This window comes from Rhagoletis zephyria, unplaced genomic scaffold (assembly GCF_001687245.7).
Source record: "Rhagoletis zephyria isolate East Lansing unplaced genomic scaffold, Rhagoletis_zephyria_1.1 Rzeph_scaffold_01498, whole genome shotgun sequence".
In the NCBI taxonomy this organism is placed as follows: Eukaryota; Metazoa; Arthropoda; class Insecta; order Diptera; family Tephritidae; genus Rhagoletis; species Rhagoletis zephyria.
The window spans coordinates 89,871-107,412 of record NW_016158582.1 but is presented as its reverse complement, the minus strand read 5'-3'; the positions used below and the strand labels follow the sequence as shown (position 1 = coordinate 107,412).

The window sequence follows — 17,542 nt, the reverse complement described above, 5'->3', positions numbered from 1 at the left end:
ATGATTTGCTTTAGAGATTGTTGAGAGTGATTTCAAGTAGCTAAATTTGTATTGTATTTAAGTGAGTATATGAGTTTATTATGTGAAAACTTTTACACTAGATCTTCTTCATTTGCAGAATTTATTTAATACCAACTTCTTAGTGTTATTTATTAAGGTAAGGATACGAAAATGTTTAATATAACTAAAGTAAAGATTTATTAGAGAAAGCTAACTAAACAAATTTTTAAATTATAAGTAAACTATTTTTTATTTTATTTTCTGTAATTTATACTATAAAATAACTGATTCTGTTAGAAGTAAAAAAAAATATATATATATGCGCCTAAAAGATGGGCTTAATTCGTATGTAAAAAAATTTAAATGCATTCGGCGGTCAGCCAATGTTTTACTATAATAATATCAATAATTATGTATGTATGTATGTATATATTTTATTGTAAAGTTAATAAACCTCGAACATTCATAAGATTAATTTTGATCTGAGCATACCAAAGTTTATGTAAAGGTCGGTTTTGAACTTTAAGAAAAGTAAACATGGCTATAAATGAATTTTTTTTATTATTAAGTATCTAAAATTTTTGCTTTTATCATCAATTTATTTAGCTTAATCTTTTAGCATATAAATATCCATACATAAATTGTGTGTATGTGTTTTGCAAATATATGTACGTGCATATACATACATACATGTACTGCATGCAATTGTGTTTAATAATATTTATATATAATAATTAATATACAACGTTTCTTTTATTTAAAATGCATTTTTCTCATGGGTTCGTGTTTGTCATATATTTTTACAACTTTCCTTGGACAAAATCTATTCTACATATTCTATTTTTTTTTTGTATTGTAATATATATTTTTATTTAAATGGCAGTTTAAAACCTTACAACATCATTCGCATCAATATTATTTTATTTAACTTCTACATACATATGTATCAGGGCTGCTAACGATTAACTCGTTTCATTTGCTTTGGTAATTGGTTGGAATAATTTTTAATTGGAACTTTTGATACTATTTTTTTATTTTAATTTTTGTATAGAAAAAAAATTTTTAAATCAAGTCCGACTAAAATCTTGGGGAACTGAAAGAACATTTTTTCGTAATCTCTTGTTTTCTTTCGACAACCTCGATCGATTAATCCTTCAAAACTTTTCAAACTTTCCAACCGTTTTGATATCGTTTGTTTCCGCCCATGACAAAACTCATCGCATGACTATTGTCTTAACTACTCGCCTAAAACTATGCCGCAAAAACTTGATTTTAATAGTGGGACTATTTATAACAAAGAATTTGTGGGGAGAAGATGCTCAGAAGAAAATCACCTAGAATACTTTTAGGCTAAACGCTTAAGCTTCGTGCCGTTCGTAGTGAGAATTTTTCGAAGCATTTTTGCTAAAACATTTACTTTGATTCCTAGCAGATAGTAACGCGATTACATTAGCATTATTAATTCTGGCTGGGTGGCTGATTGATTAGAGGTGCGTGCAACCACTCCTGTTCCGGGAGTTGTGAATAACGTTGTGTACTTAGGATCCAGCACTAATACTGAATAACAATAAAAAAAGGAGAGTTACTTTTGCCAACAGGCGCCCTCTCTCGGTGAATAATAAATCACGGTCTACAAATCTCTCATCTAGCCCCGCATTTTATGCTGTGCAGAAACGTGTACAACGTCGAACAAAAGTAAGAAGGCTTTGGGACTTTCGAGAGAATTATTATACGCAAGATCTTTGGCCCTGTTTGCATGGGTGATGAATCCGCTTTCACGTTGCATATTTCTAGGCCCATACATACATATGTGATTTCTAGAAACACACTGCTGTAAAAATTTACAAATCGTGTGATCCTTGGTTAGAGCAGATTAGGGAATAAGGATGTAAATCTCCGACTGGTTTTTCAGTTCGCGTTTTTCATATATATATATTAGTAAGATTGCGCATTGGAGATGTATGTATATGCTTTACCGATATTTCCAAATACAATTTTGGGGCTTTTGCTTGATTGGAAGTGAAGTTAGGGTGTCAGTACGAGCAAAACTTGCTCAAAATTCAACATCAGGACCAGGGATAGGTGTTTTTTAATTGATTATTATTCAAATAAAAAATAACACTTTATTCATAATTTTTCTGTTTAAATAACGAATAAATTTGTATTCTTCATTCAAGTAATTTCGAATGACGAATACATTTTTTATTTACACGTTATTTGAAGTTATTCGATTATGAATGAAAATTTATTCAGCATTCGAAATTACTTGAATGAAGAATAGATTTTTATTCTTCGAAATTACTTGAATGATGATGAAAATTGAGCCTTTTTTTCAATTAATTACTCATTTGCCTGATTACGGTCATCCCTGATCAGGGATCATTAAAGAGCCCGGAAATACCAAAACTTACTCATTTAAATTGTGACTGGTACGAAATGTGGGGGTTTCAATACGATATTGAAAATAAGCTTCAAAGTGCAGAATTGGGGACGGCAGTAAATGCTGCGCCTGAGTCGGGGCATCCGTGATCGCATGAAATTCGGTTCAAATTTTCACTTTCAGGTAACAGAACGCAATCACGAGTCCGCTTTTTCAACACAAATTGTATTGAAGAGAAACGAGCTATTACATTCGATACTCAACGAGTAATCAATCATTCGATCACGGCCCAGATTTGCCTGCCTGTGACTTCAGCTTATTCGCTAAAATATATTTATCCCTGCGGACGTAGAAGCCATTCAAAAGGCTGTACCAAAATTTTAGTGTATATGACAGACAATTACCTCAAACTTTTCCCTTTTGAATTGCGAAAAATGTGGAATTGATTACGGAGGCGACTTTATTTCACATAATATAATACAGTTTTTCCTGCTTAGCTCCGTTAGTTTTGAAACGTTGTATAAGCAGAACTTGTTGGTATGAAGAAAAGAAGGAATCGATTGGTCACTTTTAAATAGCATGCTTCTCACTTTTTCAACCGATTTTCGAGATGCTATGCCACTCTGAAATAACACCTAATCGGTGTATATATATCGGAGGATATATGAAAATTTGGTCCCAAGTGAAAGCTTGAAAAACAATAGTCTAAAAATTATCGCCAAATATTCTTATGAAAAGCCCTTGAATACTTGTATGAAATACGAGTAAATGTTATAAAGCCAAGCTTTAGCTTCTCTAGAAAGTGAGAAAATGATTCAGCAACAAAGTAGAAGGTTTTTCGAAAATCTAGACATACATAGTTACACTCTAAAAAGTCAGCAAATAAGAAATAGTCCCACTAATGAATTTCAAAACTTTTAACATCAGTAAATTTAATAGAAAAACCACATAACAAACGAGTTACTCGCGTTCTACTCCACTCTGGAGACTTACGGCCTACTTCAGATTACATTTAACCTACTTAGTACATACATATGACTTCACATTCAGCTAATTTTTGTTTTAACATTTCTTTTATTAAAGGTTATTCATAGTTTTCTTTATGAATCAAATACATTATCTCTTTTGGTTATGCATATTAATTTTTATTATATCGTTTGCTGTTTCTTTTTTCCTCATATAATTTCTTTTTAAAAATTTCAACTTACTGCTCGCATTCGAGCCTCCTCACCTCACCGTCTTCGTATTCTAAAAATGCAATTTCTTTTATATCTTATATGGTATCATTAGATCAATATATATGTTTGCGTTACTATTATCTAAACATACAGTAAAATTGAAGCATTTTTAGAAGTATATCTTTCATTTACTGCTTGAAGAACCAACCAACAAAAGCTACTTGGCCAACCATGCTTGTTTGGTTATTTTTAATTCTCATTTATTATTTTTTATTTATTTATTATCGCTATGCTAGTTACTTATGTATTTTTAATTTTCGATTTTTCATATACCAGCAAAATTTTCAATACAACATTTTTATTATTTTTTTAATTTTGTAATATTTACTTGCCACATTGCCAACTTATTGCTTCTAGGCTGCTGCAAAAACTTGTTAACGATATTCTTGCCGCTGCATTTCTTAAGAAACTACATACATATAATTTTTGTGACAAAATCGTTGCAAAAATACACAACTCATATTTTAGCTCAGCAGCTTGGTGAGCAATTAAGGTTGCATGGAATTAAAAAAAATATATATATACTTGTAAAAAATTTCCAACTTAAAGCAAAATTCAATGCTAGACTAAATTTTTAACTCTATTTGATTTGCTTGTAAGTATGTAAAAACAATAAGAAAAAAAAAACATTTGGTTTTAATATTTAAAAAAAATTCGTACATTTCATTATAAATGGTTTTCTTTCTTTTCACAATTAAAATTATTTATTTGCATGTACATTTATGTATACATAAATATATATATATTGTATATTTAAAATCTAACAAACATTTGCAATAAATCGAATGGTGTACACATACAGATAAGAAATGGATTTATTAAATTTATGAATACTTGATTTTTTCTTCTTTTTTTATGCATAAAATTCAAATGTGATGTTTTTTTCTAAAAGAAAGAAGAATATGTGAGTACCTACTACATACATCATTAATGAGACATGCACTCACTAACCAACTCATTAAAAAAACCTAACAAATGCAGTCTCATTTTACATATGCACATATAATATTTTTTTTTTTTANTTTTATGCATAAAATTCAAATGTGATGTTTTTTTCTAAAAGAAAGAAAAAGTTGTGAGTACCTACTACATACATCATTAATGAGACATGCACTCACTAACCAACTCATTAAAAAAACCTAACAAATACAGTCTCATTTTACATATGCACATATAATATTTTCTTTTTTTATTTTTTATTTTTTTAATAACACTTCAATATAAAACTAACTAAAATACTTGAGATATTATCGAACATTTTTCGAGTATCTACTAAATATGTGTATGTATTGTATGTTTGCATGTGTCTATGGGGGCGCTGGAATGAAGAATGCATAATGGCTGTGTTTTGTTTTTGTTTTTTAGTTTACGTTTTTTGTCTCATGTATCTGGTGTTTTTCTTCTTTCATTTTTTAAATATAATTTCTTCTACATATGTATGTAAGAATGTCTGTTTAATTATATTGCACACGCTTTTCGGTTTTTGAAACCAGCATTTTTATGCGCAATCAAGAAATTATTTGTATTGTTTGCTTTCACTATTTTGAGTTTAATTTTTTTTGATTCGCTAATATGCTTCGTTTTTTTGATTGTTTGTTTATATTTTTGAAGAAGTAGAAAATGTGTGTGTGTGGCCTGTGGCATGTGGAATTTTCCTAGTTTTCAAAGATCAAAGAAAAAAGAGAAAAAATGCGTTTTCGAAAATTGCGCCCAAAATAACTATCAGCACGCATGCTGTGCGCGCCATTGCGCACCGCAGCTACTATTGCCACACACGCCGTAGACACACCCCTTCTGTGGGACCATTTCTCCACTTCAGCGTCATTGCATGCATCGCCAACGCCATCTCCTCCTTCTTCTCGGCCTCCTCCAGCTCTGCTAGCCACGCTGCGGAGTATTGTTGCTGCTATTTTTTATATGTTTTCTTGTTGCTTTATTTTATTCTAAGTGCTGCTTATGGCGCTGTTGTCTATTTATTTATTTGTTGTTTCTGTTGTGGTTGTTGTTTTTGCTATAGACATTTTAAAAATGTATCTCAATCTGTATTACTTAGTCTTGCTCCGTAGCACCCGGATAATAATATGGCGGTGGGCGTTCATACTCGGATGCAGGTGGTGCCATTGGGGGATTTTGGTATCTCGGTGGGCCGCCATCCCAATGTCTGCAAGCAAGTAAAGGTGAAATTTATAAAAAAAAATATTCATATACTATTTAGGTACATATATTTAATGCTTTTTTATACAAATGAACGTGTAAAGCAAGAAAATGGAGCATAAACAAATGATGTGGCCACATTGGTAGCGTAAGTGGTAATAGCAAATGCTGCTAGAATGTATTTGTTGAACAAACATGAATATTTATGTTGTGAAGCTCTTTTGGGGTAAACTTACAAAGTTTTGTTAATACAAGTGCGTATGTACTATAAATTTAACACTTTAAAATCTTTTTTTATAGAAATTTCATGTATGGCAATGATGGTGGTGGTAATGATGAGGACGATGAAGTTCGCAGACAGGTGAATATTATGCTGGTGTAGTAAAAAACAAAGATTATAAAACTAGTCAGAGAAAAACTCTCACGTTAAAAGAGCAAAGAGTGATTGAACATACTTTTTAGTTAAAGAAAAAAATTTAAATTCTAACCTAGAAAAGGTAATAATGAAATAAGAGTAAATCGGCCTTATGGCAAATTCCACTTGATCAAATATTCCGAAAAATTATAAAGCAAACCCAAAAAACAGCTCTTACCTATTAGTTTTTGTTTGGCATATTAAATTATGGGAACTATTTATTCACATGTAATTAGCGATAAGGCTAAAAACGCGGTTTACACTCAAAAGTTGGTTAAAAGAAAGAGTAAACACAACAAGTAAACATGAAAATTCTTTAGCTGAAAACAAACAATTTTTCAAATACTGGTTTCTTTACTAAGATTTTAGGCCACAATGTCTTTTGTGGTGGTGGAAAGAAGTCTTCGCAGACGGAAGATGTGTGCGAAGAACATAACGAGTCTACAGAAAAAAGACTGGTTCTCCTAAAATGATGTACCATATTTATATTTTTTTTCATCACTTATTATTTATGTTTTATTTTCATCAAACAATTTAGGCATTTCAAAATCTCCAGAAGGGTTTTTGGGGTGATGCATCATGCGAGTTGAGCATTTGGCACTTATTTTTAATCGTTATCCACCACAACAAAACCACGCAGTATTAGGTAAACCATAGCCGTGAATATCCGTTGAGAAACCGCCGGCAAAAATCACCATGTACAGCACAGCATCCTTTTACATGCAAACAATATCGCAGAGGCTTTCTTTAACTGCGTTTCCACTAATGTTTGCTATCCCAAGGTACTTTGTGCTTAGTTATGAGGTAATTTAGGTCAGTGCCAGACTCAAATCCTTCATTTCGTAGTAAATAGTACTCACGACAGTCTGCTCCTCGTTAAAGCTTAGACTGACAAGACCGTAGAGACATTTTCCGAGAAACAAACACTTGGAGCCCCTATAAGTCGAAAAGACACATACACGAATTAAGAGGCTAAACGTTTTAAACAAAATAGTATTGACGCAGAAATGCGACAAAACCTCCGTTACATATATTCAGATTTAATGAATATGGCGAAGTTTTTGTCTGATGCCTTAGAGGGGGAAGTCTTGGTCTGTATTCAAGTATTTTAATGATAGCATCATAAAAGAATCGGGTGCTCTATTACGAATGTTGTATAAGAAACAAGCTCCTTCGACCAAAACCTTGATAATGTTACTAATATTCCATCTCAAGTTGTTTTCAACATGTGAACCTGATTCTTTACCAGCTACCGCTTTCAAATATTTACATGTTGAAGTTGGAGGCATCTTTTTTATTTTTCCACAAAAGGCATCGATCTCGGGACCCGGAGACATTTCTCAAGGATATTCTCGAATTTCACCAAACATGCTCGTTGCGTTTTCTACTACATTCCGCACGGTTACCGTGATCAAAGTCAACAGCTCACACCTAAACTAACCTAACCTAACCTAGTATAAGTATTCGTAGCTTAAAAAATCATCAGAGGAAGTCATTTGATTTAACCCAATATTGGTACATTTAGGTCACACTAGAATAGGCAAAACACCCTATGAGTATTTAAACATTTTTTACGCGAATTAAAATCTTAATTTATAATAAAAACGTACATACAGATAACTTATTCCTTAGTTTTAAGTGCAGAATCAGCATGGCTTGGAGTACAACATTAATATTTACAGGTAGTCAGTCACACACATGTACGCGCATTAAGAAAATGAAAAAATGTTTTAAAAGCAAATGTGAGACCCCATAAGTGTTAGTAGCAGCGCAAAGAAAAGAAAAGCGTAAAGGTTAGAGTTTTAACGAAGCATATTGATTGGGACGCTCGTGTGAGTACGAAATAATTAGAACAACGCACCACAGCACTAACACCACCATAAACATCATCATCATCATCATCATCATCATCGCTTATCACCATCATCACCGTAGTCGAAATGTTAACCTAATAGAAACCATCGCCCGTCAATGATCTTGGCCTCGTTTCAACGGAACCAACAATACACTTAGGTCTAAGAAAATTAAGACAAAAATTAAGAGAAAAAATATATATATTTGCGAAATAAAAATTAGAAAAAATAAAAGCATTCAAAATATTATTTAAAATACAATGCAATAATTAAGCACATAAAAAAAGTTGAAGGCAATTAATAATAGTAAATTGGCATTTAAATTGCATTTGAGTTAACATTATATAAGTATGTAGCAGTAGGCGAGTAAATAGCAGCAATATTATTGATAAGTATTTTAATTGTATGGCCGTTGAATTTACAATTAAATTTACGCAAAACAAAGTTTCGATTGAAAAAGAGCAGTTATGGAAAAAAAATGTATGTATGTAAATAGTTACTTACTTGGGTGCCATGTCGTTGTAGCGAGTGTCACGCACACCAACAGTTGGTGGCACACCATGCGCCGTAGAAGCGACGGGTTCCTCATAGTATTCACGACCGCGACGTCGGTCTTTATTCTTTCGTCGCTTGTTCTTTGGCCCACTATAAAAATTTAAATTGAAAGTGTATAGTTGCTTGGAACATAAATTAGGAAAATTGTGTTTTTTTTTGGAAAGTAAAATAAACGGCAAAAGCTTGAAACTGAAGACGTGAAAGTATAAATGCAAACATATTTGNGGAAAGTAAAACAAAAGGCAAAAGCTTGAAACTGAAGACGTGAAAGTATAAATGCAAACATATTTGCAAAATAATAATAATAATAATAATAATAATAGCGGCATTAAAAAAATCGAATAAATAGTTTAAATAATGGCTAAAAGCGATAATCGTTTAGATTGAATTGTATTATTAATAAGCGTATGATAGCGTGATTCCTAAATTCTAATTGTATCAACTTCACATTGAAAAATATATAGACTTCCAGATTCAGCGAAGTTTATGCCACCGTCGCAATTTTTCTCAGAAAACCTATTAGGAACACAGGCTCTGCCATATTTCCTCCAGCTTATTGCCAAATATAACAATATTATTGTCCAAGCCCTAGTTTATAGGGGGAGGAGCATAGCAGAATATAGGAGAATGATCTACAAGACTCACAGCTGTTTTTATGGCGCTCCGGGCACTGGGTTCTCACACAGCCAGACTGAATTTTGAATGCAATGGGAAATGGAGCTCGAGTGAATGTAAATATCAAAATGACAAAGGAACGATGTGGGTAACGTTATCGCTATCAAACATTGACAGTGATATACATAAATATCGATAGCAGTAATTGACCTTGATAAACGCCTTTGGGTAACACAAAATCTTTTTGAGTATCCGGCGGAAGATGCTTCATCGGTATAATTCTAAGTGTCCCTCTCATGCTAATCAATCATAGTCTATACGTTAGGGTGTTAGGTTAATCAACATTCTTCAGTCAATAAGCACCAGGTACAACCCAGCACTCTTTATCGCGCATAATGCGCCACCTAAAATTTTTTGGCCACTCCACCACAATGAGTGGGTACGGCAGTAATATGCTTCATCTAGAGTCGCTCCACCTACATACATACGTACATATGTAGCTTAGGTCTTGACCATTTCGGAATGTGCGTGGCTGCTAAACCTTACTATGTATGTACATATTGATAATCATTAATAAAAATATCAAACTCAGTATTAAGAAATTTTTCGATAACAATATCGATAATTTATCCATTTAAATCACGAAAATTTATCAATTTCAATCTCGAAAATTTATCAATTTTAATCCCGAAAGTTTATTGACGTTATTTACAAAATGTATCGATTTTAAGAAAATTTCTCCGTTTTATTCCTTAAAATTTATCGATTCTAATTCCGAAAATTTATCTATTTTAATCTGGAAAATTTATCGATTTCAATCTCGATAGTTTATCGATTTTAATCAAAAAATGTATCGATTTCAATCCAATATTTTATTTTAATCTCGAAAATTTATGGATTTTAATCTCGAAAATATAGATTTTAATTTCGAAAATTTATCGTTTTTAATCTCGAAAATTTATCGATTTTAATCGCGAAAATGTAACGAGTTTAATCTCGACAATTTATCGATTTTAATCTCGAAAATGTAGCGGCTTTCATCTCGATAATTTATCGTTTTCAATCTCGAAAATTTATCGATTACAACCACATAAATTTAGCGACTAGAGATGCGTACTAACACTCCGTAGGACCAGGGTTGAAGTGTATTTCTGCCTTGAAAGCTTCTCATAAAATTAATTTTCCGTTAGGAAGCGACGTAAAACTTTAGGTCTCTGCATTTATGCAACAACATCAAGTCGAAAACAACAGCGCCAAAATATTTTTATTATTAACCTTGGAAACTCTATAACCTTCGGAAATGCAATCTAGAATATTTATTGATTAAAATCTCGCATTTATCACGCTTTATCGATTATTGAGCGCATTCAAAAAATTAAATTTTGCGATGGAACCAAGGAATTTTACACACAACTTCATGTCAAGAGTTTTTATAAGCCACCCTGAGCGTGAAGCAGAAAAATGTTACCTACGCGTCCTGTTTTAATTCACTTAAAAAAGCAATGTTAAAAAAAAAAAAAACACCTGTAAAAACTACTCTATAAGCTAACTGTACTGTATGTACATATCTGAAAACAAGTGTGCAACTTGTAACTTGCTGTCAGTAATACCACTGCATTATATACGAGAAACAAGCAAAGCATGATAAGAAACTTAGAAAAAAACAAAAGCAAATACAGAACAAAAAGCACGTAACTAAATATGCAAGTATTAAAAATAATGTGAATGTCAATAAAATGTTAAATATTTGAAACGTTTCACTTACTTTGCCAATGGAATGTGATCACGTTCACTATATGCGTCATACAAATACTCCCTGAAAATTGGTAGTTGCAAAATTTAATCATACATAGGACAACAAACATTGTGAAAAAAGCAGCATGCAAAATGATAAATAGATATGAATACATGTAGTACATATGCATACGTGGAATAAAATTAATGCACAAATAAAGTTAAATGCGTTATGTTTTCATTAATAGAAAATGAATTAAATTAGTACAAAGCAATTCTCTTTTTCAGTTAATATTTTAGAGGGGCGAGGGGTTTGATTACTTTAATTGCCAAAAATTGGTGGTTTCAAAATTCGAAAGTAAGAATATTTCCCACAATTCTTTTTTTTTTNAGTTGGGCGAACGTTCCAAAAGCTGCTATTCAATCGCTTGTTTTGTATGGAAAAAGGTTTCACAAGCAAATGGATTTTAACAACTTATAATTTTCGTGAGAAAAAATTAAAAATATTTGACATTTTCGAGACCATATAATTTGAAAATATGTCAAATCTGATACTGATACTACCTGTTCAATGTACCTTGCCTGGAACTCAAAAAATGTTGCATACAAATTTTGACAGTACAGAAAAAGTTTCTCAAGTAACTTTTAAAATTTATTTGACGGGCCGATACAGTTTAGACTCTAAACTTTAAACTTTAGAGTCTACTTGAAAGACGGCCCTTAGCTACTTTTCAGTTTAAGGGAATAATTGAATATATTTGGCCTCTACGACATAGCTTGTTAATGGAAGGTGTAAGAGATGCTTAATTGCATAAAAATATGTTTCTTTATTACGCTAATAAACTACACAAAAAATGCGAAAGTCTTATTTTCTGAAAGTTAGTAAAATATCTACCAAATAAAAAACAAAATTTCAGTAAAAAATATACTCATATTATTAAAATGTTTATACAAAAATATCATAAACAAAATATTAGTTGCGCTACGGGATTAGGTAGGTAAGTTTCCACTTACGATTCGACTAGTGGACCAGGATATGGATCTGACTTCTGGTACAAGCTTGCTAATTTGACCGCGACCATCAAGGTGGGCAAAAAGAGCACAACACACAATGCGGCGCCAGCCCAGAAACCATTCTTAAAAGAAGCAAAAATTTCATTGTTTTACAACATATTCGAAAATTTCAATAGCACGCTACTACTTACCAATGGATTAACAACAGAACTACACAGTGCAACTATACCAGAGTCGTAGACATTAGCTAACGGCGCACATAAGCCAATTTTCCGCTCGACTGCCTGCACGACCATTCTCAAATAATTCTCTATTTCACTTGCAAAGTAGTGTGTCAAATTTTCTGCGGTTGCCCTAACAAACTGACGTCCATCTACGCGGAAGAACGTCTGCGCACGTTCAATCTCATTGACCAGCAACGGTATGGATTCGTGGAATGGATGATCCTTATAGCGTAGGCTATGATCCAAATCATCCGCTAGCCGTATAAGTTCCACTGATTGATTTTTCATTGGTATCGCCAAATTGTGTTCGTATGTCTCCAAATGCAAAGCCTGATTACGCAAACTAACTCGTACATCTTTCATATCATCGCTATTTTCGATTTTATTTGCTGTCTGGCTTAATTGTTGAGCAATTTCGGTTAATGAATACTTGGTGATTGTATCGTTAAGATTATCAATATATTGTGCAGAATCAAAATTCTTCAATGCTGATTCGCCGAGGCTCAGTATGCGTTGTTTATCCTCTGGACTTAGTATGAGCACATCGCTGTCGTCAAAAGAAATACCAGCAACTAAATCATCTAAAGTTTGATTGATCTTATACTGAGCTGGGTAATCATTTATTTCATGTATATCGATGCGATTATGTATATGCAACACTTCGTAAATGGTTTGATTACGCTGACAGGCGGTGATCACATGTGATATGCGTAAAGGTGGTAAACCACCTGAAGTCAACTTGCCCTTATTTTGTGGCGGATAAAGCACATTATTCAAGTCAATAGAGTTGTCAAGTTGAGCGAATATTTCATCGTTTTGAGGGTCCCTGGAAAGAAAAAAATACATTTCAAATATCGCTTTCGATAGTCTCGCGAAAGTACAACGCTTACTTTAATGGAAGACATAAGCCACGGTAGGCGATTAGACCGATCAAAAAGTGAGCCAGCGCTACTAAAGCAATCAACGAAATGAATAGGAAAATCAGTGCTACAGCCCTGTGGATAGATAGAGGATCATTAGTAGCCCATTTTTGTATTGAAAAGATTCGCCGCAACGCTTACATCATCAAGAAACGCGAACCAGAGCCTTTATTACAGCAATCATCACCATAACCGTCTGGGCGTTTGCCACATATGCCACACAGCAATGCAGCTACTAAGCAAACCAAGATCTGTGAATGAAAAAAAAAACGAATTTGTGGAAAAATACTTCTTTCATAAATAGTTAGTGGAAGATTAAATTACCAGCAAAAGTATAGAGCAAACTGCAATGCCGAAATAGAATCTATACGGTCCATATTCATCCAAATAATCATCTGCAACACCAGTGTACTTTTTCGTATTGTCTTTTATAACAAGCGACAATTTGTTAAGTTCCATTTTGATTTCATTTGAGGCGTGTTGGAAAGCATTGCCTTTAAAGAGAAAAAAATGTTGTAATAGTTTAAGTAAGTGGCTTTGGAAAAGTGTAGAATTTTGCATGGTTTTTTTTTGTCCTTTTTTTTGTGTTTAAAAAAACAAACCATCTGATTCACTCACCTGCTTTATTTATAGATTTAATAACTTCTGGTGTATATTTTCCAATTGTTTCATTGAGATGTGCTCGCATTTGACTGAGCATATCACGTCCACGCTTGCCAGCCGAAGCTATGTCCTTACTTATCAAATTATCTAAGTTTTCGATAATTTTTGTAACATCCGGCAGCTAAGAGGAATGAAATTATTGTTTAATAAATTACCTACATGTACGTGCATATAAAAATTTAATATGAGCTTGATTTTTATTAAAATTCGTTACCTTTGGAAAATATCGGTCTACCATCTGATAGCATTAAAAAGACAAAATTTATAGGTTTAGAAAATGTTTGCCAAGAAAACCGCCTACACAAACGCAAAATTCAATTTTATAAATACTCCTTTTTAATAAAATAAAATTATGCTTTTTGTAATAGAAAAATAAAACGCCAAAAAATGTTTTTTTAATTGTACATTCTATATTACTAAGAGATAGTATTGATCTAAATATAAAATTAACAGTAAAATTAAAAATAGTCTAGTTTCATGAAATTAAGCCTGCTACGCAAAATTTACTTGAAATATGAAACGAGAACCCAGATAAAAATCCCAATAAGTTCGAAAAATCCCTAAAAAGTCGCGAATCATTTTTGTATTTTATTATTGTCGGGGCTTACAAATAATTTGCTTATATTATCGATCATTTTCTGCCCAAAAAGAGTTTGCCGAATTTTGGCTCCTGAAAGGGCTTAGCAAAAAAAAAACAAGCATGTCGAAATCTTGTTCTTCAATCAGCGAGTTTAAATTAGGTAAGGCTGCGATTATGCTTTGTGATGCCACGTGATTTGGAACGGTAATCAATCGATAAAAGGCCAGGAAAATTACGAAGGTGGCTAATATCAATATGCGAAAGTTGTTGTTGTTGTTGTTGTTGTAACAGCATACAAATTTCCCAAAGAGATTTTGGGGAGTGTTGCTGGAGTGACAGTCCTTGGCCAGATATACATCTGGGTCGTTCCGGTTACGTAGACCCGACTGTCGTGGGAACGATATGCGATATGCGAAAGTTCTTCAGGGTTGGTTATAAAAGTATGAGCCAAGTTACTTTAATCTTATCCTCGCAAGAGCTTAGAACCACTCAAATAGGGAGAGCTGCTTTGGCCGCCACCGATCCACCCTGGGCCAAACATGCAATTTGCCAACTCTTCAGCTCTGCAGTTTTTCGCAATGGTACCATAACGTGGCGCACATATACCCCGCCTCTCCACGAGGTGCCTCTATTCAGTCTACCATCAAAAAGGTTTATAATGCAAAATATTTTCGTAAAAGCGATACGAGAATTTTTCAATTGTATTTTAATTTTAAAATCTAGAAATAACCTTTTTACTACCTTCTAGTTAAGAGGCAAAAAGCAGTACTATTTTTTTGCAAGCATATGAATGAATAACTGGAAAAAAGTTATGTGTACCGATTACTACGCTTACCTGGTCATAATGTATACCGTTAGCATCAAGCTTGCCGATTTCATATTTGTTGAGCACATCTTGGCATGCCTTATTATTACATTTTGTAAGCATTATTAACAGATCACGTTTAACACCACGCAAACCTATTTTTTCCCCAAAAGAGAAGATCAAAAATTTCTTTAGCATACAAAAATAAACCAATTCGACATTTGCTACTTACCATCACTCAATTGTGAGGCATTAACGCGCAGTTCGTTGGTAATGTTTTTCATTTTTTGTAACTTTAATCTAAGCTGTGGCAGTTTTTCTAAAAAGTCTGTAAGGTAAATAAGCGAAACTGCCATGGATTTCTGTTCCAACTCTTTTATAATGAAACTGGATGTTTCTGCGGATGAAATATTTAGTCATAATTATTGTTAGTGAAAATCCGATCTATAAGCATTTGCTTTGTATTTATTACCCCGCAAAATGTTGTCCAACTGTATAGACAATTGTTTGTAATTTNAATAAAATATGTAGTCATAATTATTGTTAGTGAAAATCCGATCTATAACCATTTGCTTTGTTTTGTATTACCCCGCAAAATGTTGTCCAACTGTATAGACAATTGTTTGTAATTTGTAATTAAAACATGATCGATTTGCTCGGATGTAACTTCGAGGAATTTACGGGTATCAATGCTGCCATCACGTACACGATTTGTGCTATTCTCAATACCTTGTTGCATATAACTGTTTGTGGCAAATGTGACAATAACACCGAAACTAAAAACGAGTTAAGTAAGAAACGGAGAAAATTAGATGTAATTAATATGTTTGCAAAGCTTTACGGGGGAATGTAAACAGAGTTAAATACAATACGTTTCTTCCGCTGAAATGTTATATGCATGCATGTAATTTTGTGTACATTGATGAGGGTATGTGGGAATGCATGTATGTATATACAGTGTCTCACAAAAGTATTCCTTATTTCTGAGTAAAAAAGATTATATTTCAATCGAAAATAAAAAATATAATAATAGCATTTTTTTTTAATTTTGCCTAAGCGAGAGTATCCAAAAAGCGAAACCTATTCTGATGAGATTTCTAAAAATCAAATTTTCGATATTTCCAATATGGCTCACATTCCTAAAAAAAAATTATCGTACTTTTCCCATAACATGAATGCCGCTGTAGCGACAATATCTACAGAAATCTATTTATGGCAAAGAAATACCTCTACTAAAAATTACCAGATTTATATCTGGCTAAGGATTGTCACTTCAGCAACATTTCCTAAAGCTGTGGGAAATTTTCATCCAAAAGCCAACTACTTTTGATGAAGCTACCTCGAAAGAGTTATAACATGTATCCTCTTACAAGTGCATTCTTAAATTGATTTTGATCGGAATTAAAGTTGCAAATGGGCATTTAACTACTTAAGATTACATGATAAATCTGGCCGAAAAGAGCGATCCTTAATCACATTTTAAGCCAAGATAGCTAGACACTTGGTTGCCATTTTTCATTGTAGGAGGTCTGGTTTCAAATCCAACGACTTTTGGAGCAGCTGTAATTCCACAATCCAGTTCGACTCAATTTAACTCAACTTTTCGTTGGAAAAAATGTTCCTACAGGAAGCATTTGAGTATCGCGCATAGGCAAAAATAAATGTATAATATTGTTATGGACTATTTATTAGGCGTTGCAATCAGATTATTAAAAAATGCGACAACTGAGAGTAAGATACACAAAAATATTCAGGCCATGAACGACCGAGTATAATCCCATCTAGACAGCTCATATTTCAGTTGTTGTTGTGGCACTCGACTTAACCTTGCCTAATTCAGTAAATTCACTAAAAGTGTCGTCGTTGTCTAACAGCAGGCACAGGAACCAGTAGGTTTCGACGATGTTTGACCATAGGAAGAGGTGTGTTGGATGAGCTGGTTTAAGTGGGGGCTTATGAAGAGGTGGTTATATTGCGCATCCCCTGGTAGTCCTACAGATCTCAAGCTTCACCCAATGCGTCCTACTGGCCCTCGGCTACAACAGAGTCCCAGCTTAATTTAGAACGGGTCGACCAATCGAGTTTTATTTTGCCAACAACATGCCTTTGTATATACCCAAAGGGTTGCCGGCAAGCGAGTTGACGAATTTATTGCCGCTTTGTACTTTATCACACAAGACAGTCGGTTATATGCATTCATTTACTCATTTTTTCCCCAACCTTGTCCAGCGATCTAACTCTGTTTAGATCTGCGAATCCCATATTTTATTTTTTTCTTTCATAAAGTATATCACTTCGTTAGCTATAACTCAAAGAAAATTATAGAAATATTTTCGAGTGACTTTGCCCAAAAACATATAAAACTCGAATACTCTTGCCAATCACTGTATGT

At 33.2% G+C, this 17,542-nt stretch overlaps 1 protein-coding gene and 2 long non-coding RNA genes across 9 annotated transcripts in view; 2 read left to right on the top strand and 1 right to left on the bottom strand.

Moving 5' to 3' along the window:
* Positions 1-732: 732 nt before the first annotated feature.
* On the top strand, positions 733-4,143 carry LOC108364227 (uncharacterized). Its single transcript, XR_001847730.1, has 2 exons — positions 733-3,055; positions 3,119-4,143. It is a non-coding gene; the product is annotated as an uncharacterized LOC108364227 (long non-coding RNA).
* A 497-nt stretch (positions 4,144-4,640) lies between these two features.
* Positions 4,641-17,542, bottom strand: part of LOC108364226 (prominin-like protein) — a 34,697-nt gene continuing 21,795 nt past the window's right edge. For 4 of the 7 annotated variants that reach the window (XM_017617818.1, XM_017617816.1, XM_017617815.1 and 1 more), the window contains 13 exons: positions 15,739-15,926; positions 15,383-15,547; positions 15,181-15,305; positions 13,980-14,003; positions 13,721-13,886; positions 13,427-13,596; positions 13,244-13,353; positions 13,073-13,177; positions 12,150-13,008; positions 11,959-12,080; positions 10,976-11,026; positions 8,545-8,685; positions 4,641-5,779 (listed from right to left, as the gene is read on the bottom strand). In XM_017617818.1, the coding sequence (XP_017473307.1) occupies positions 5,668-5,779; positions 8,545-8,685; positions 10,976-11,026; positions 11,959-12,080; positions 12,150-13,008; positions 13,073-13,177; positions 13,244-13,353; positions 13,427-13,596; positions 13,721-13,886; positions 13,980-14,003; positions 15,181-15,305; positions 15,383-15,547; positions 15,739-15,926 (2,338 nt within the window). In that variant the 3' untranslated portion in view covers positions 4,641-5,667. Of the gene's footprint in view, positions 5,780-8,048; positions 8,203-8,544; positions 8,686-10,975; positions 11,027-11,958; positions 12,081-12,149; positions 13,009-13,072; positions 13,178-13,243; positions 13,354-13,426; positions 13,597-13,720; positions 13,887-13,979; positions 14,004-15,180; positions 15,306-15,382; positions 15,548-15,738; positions 15,927-17,542 lie in introns of all 7 variants that reach the window. The other 3 variants (XR_001847729.1, XM_017617821.1, XM_017617819.1) reach the window with 3 other exon arrangements.
* LOC108364228 (uncharacterized) lies at positions 16,325-17,497 on the top strand. The gene is made up of 2 exons (XR_001847731.1): positions 16,325-16,677; positions 16,708-17,497. It is a non-coding gene; the product is annotated as an uncharacterized LOC108364228 (long non-coding RNA).